This window comes from Nestor notabilis, unplaced genomic scaffold, assembly GCF_000696875.1.
Source record: "Nestor notabilis isolate BGI_N333 unplaced genomic scaffold, ASM69687v1 scaffold33102, whole genome shotgun sequence".
NCBI classification, from domain to species: Eukaryota; Metazoa; Chordata; class Aves; order Psittaciformes; family Psittacidae; genus Nestor; species Nestor notabilis.
In genome coordinates, this window is record NW_009918406.1 from 1 (window position 1) to 3053 (window position 3053).

A 3053-nucleotide genomic window follows, 5' to 3' on the forward strand; every position below is an offset into this window, starting at 1 on the left:
GCTTGAGCAGGGGGGGCGGTTGGCGCAGCCGCTCTTACGCGTCACTTCTCGTTGCCAGGCTGGTGGTAAAGCTGGAAAGGACTCTGGAAAGACCAAGACCAAAGCGGTGTCCCGTTCTCAGCGGGCTGGATTGCAGGTGAGCAGGGATTGGGGCATGGGTGAGGGAAAGTAAGGTCGGCCTTCTATCTCTTGGTTGGTTGTACATTGTGAAACCTGTACAGTATGCCATCTCTTGGTTATCCAGAATGGGGTGAGGATCTGTTTAATCCTTGAGTCTGATGTCTGGCTTGACTGTTTTTAGACCTCTTATAGATCTGTGCAGGAGGGGAAAAAAGTATTTTGTGGCTGTTACTGTTAGTGGTTAAAATTGTGATGTAAACTTGGCATATAGTGTCCTAAGTTGGATTCACAAGTGTTGAAATGTATCCTGTATTTCTGCCATTAGGGTTCTGTTGCCCAGCATGTGGTTTAGAGCAGTGGCTTTCTTTTTCTGTCTCTGTCATCATAGCCTGTTCATACTTCTGTTATTTTCCAGTTCCCTGTTGGCCGCATCCATAGGCATCTGAAGTCTAGGACTACCAGCCATGGACGTGTAGGAGCTACAGCTGCTGTGTATAGTGCTGCAATCCTGGAGTACTTGACAGCTGAGGTAAGTCTCCTGCAAGGAGTGCAAGCAAGTTGGTCAACTCCAAAATGGCATAATGACCAGAGCCTGATGTTTTTTGCCAGTTTGGACTGGGCTGTGACCTCCTTGCTTTGAGGCAGTTTTAAGTGTATGCATCATCAGGAGACTATGAAATAGGTGTAAGACCTCTTGTGCTGCATTTTTTGAACTTAAATCACTGACTTACAGGAAGGATGGAAGTGTGAAGCATTTTATAAATTGTGCCAGTACAGCACATTGTATTTGCTGTAAAACTTCTCTGTTTTGGGGAAAAACTAAATGCAGAGCTCCAAAGGAGGAACCCATTCAAAAGAGGCATTGTTTGCCTTATTGGTGTTGGTGCTTGTGTACTTGGCATAGAGAATAAAATAGCAACGACTGTGTAGCTGGTCTTACTTGGTTTTGTGTAACTTGATTTAAAAATTCTTGTCCTTAGGTTCTGGAGCTAGCAGGAAATGCATCCAAAGACTTGAAGGTGAAACGTATCACTCCCCGCCACTTGCAGCTTGCGATTAGAGGAGATGAGGAATTGGATTCTCTCATTAAGGCAACAATTGCTGGTGGTGGTATGTAAATTCCTTGCTGTTTGTGATGGGTTGGGTGGCAAGACTTCTTAACAGTCTAGAGGTTGGTTAATGATGTTGCTTACTTTGAAGTGCTAAGTTTAGGAAAACTGAGAAATAACATGGTCTTAATTGTTGCTCTTTCTTAGGTGTAATACCGCATATCCACAAGTCTCTCATTGGAAAGAAAGGACAACAGAAAACTGTCTAACGGATACCAGGATTCCTTGTTATCTCAGGACTCTTAAGTACTTAATTGTCCAGTGTTGGTGATTCCAGTGGACTGTATCTGTGAAACACAATTTTGCCTTTTTGTAACTTTGAAAACTGAAGCTCTCTTGAGCTCTCTAACAAACCAAATTTCTGCATTGAAGTCTTAACCGTATTTAAGTGTTACCATGGCTTCAAAGAAGCTATTGTATTTGTAGTGAGTTCTGATTGAGCTGACTGGTTATAGATTGGTTTAAGTAAAGGAAATGTTTGGTTTTGTACAGACTTTTCATCCACTAGAGTGGAAATATTCAATAAATGTTATGTCAAGACTGATTGTCTCTTGTCCACTAACTGAAAAATACTTGGTCTTGACTATGCAGCTCTCGGAGTTGTTTGAAGAATGTGGAACTGTAGTGGTCCTGCCAGCTGTACTTGGGGTGTCTGGAAACAGAGGCCTGGAATGCTGCACTTGGGAAATACCATCCAGTGGAATGGCACACAGGTTTCATCCTGCCAAGTTACACTCTTGCCAGCTGAGTCTGCTATGCAGAGTGACAGGTGCCTCTAGCAGGGCAGATGTAAGGCTGGTGCTGTTTAAGGCCAGTTTTACTTGGTGCCAGCCTTTGTAGAGTGAAAGGTTTTGTCACAGAGGGGGAAGAAGGTAAGCTGGCTGGATGGTGGAAATCCCCAGCTTCAACTGATTTTTTCCTTATGGTAGAGCTGGACCTCTCACTATTTCTTGTAGAAAGACCATGGGGAGACATACATAAAAGCAGAGGCTGTACTGCAGCAGCCTTTCCTGGCTCATCATGTGTGAACTTAGAGGAAGAGTTCAAAACCTGCATCCAAGGTAGCAGTCAAATAGCTGTGTCCTTGTGCGTTTTTTCCACAGGTGAGCTTTACCTCTACTGGGACCTGAACTAGAAAGCTGCTTGGAGCAGTTTATAGTGGTGAGGGTTCAAACTAAAGGGCTAGAGTTTAAGGATGGTGTGTTGAAGTTATTGTTTCTGCTATACGGTAGCATCCACCATAGTATTTGAATAATGGGGGTTCCCATCTCCTTTAGTTTTTCCAGCTCTCTGTAAATCCACTTCTCGCAGCAAGGGCCTGCCTCCTAGTAGTGAGGAAAACTTCATCCTTTCTGTGGGGCAAGAGGTGGTGTAGAGAACAGTTCTGTGCTTGAGGGCAGCAAGTGCTCTCCCTTCCACAACTGCTCCTCTAGCAGTCCAGTACTTCGAATACAAAGATGCTAAGCAGGCTATATTGTTTCCCTAAGTCTTTTCAAGTAATAATCTGCTGCAGCACTGTAGCTGGAAGGCATTGATTGCAGGTGTTGATTAGATATGTATTAGCTGCATTTGTCCCCTGGAGCTGTGGTGCTTCACTGGAGCAGCACTTTTGCATGTTTCCACTGCAGCAATGCAGCCCTCGGCAGGATGTGATTGATGTCGCTAATAACCGTGAGCCGGCACCTTCAAGCATAGGTAATTAAAGAATGACAACTCGCGGGCTCCACAAAGGCTGCAGCAGGCCGAGCGGTGCCGTGGGGTGCGGTGCTCCCTAGGCCGCAGTGAGCGGTAGCGCACGACCACCTGCCCGGTACTTTTCCATCG

At 45.2% G+C, this 3053-nt stretch overlaps 1 protein-coding gene across 1 annotated transcript; it reads left to right on the forward strand.

Moving 5' to 3' along the window:
- Positions 1–13: 13 nt before the first annotated feature.
- LOC104401075 (histone H2A.Z) lies at positions 14–1773 on the forward strand (the record flags this gene model as incomplete). Its single annotated transcript, XM_010009693.1, has 4 exons — positions 14–136; positions 536–649; positions 1101–1230; positions 1377–1773. Coding segments are annotated over 4 exons (429 nt in total), but the record flags the coding sequence as incomplete, so codon positions are not given.
- Positions 1774–3053: the final 1280 nt, after the last annotated feature.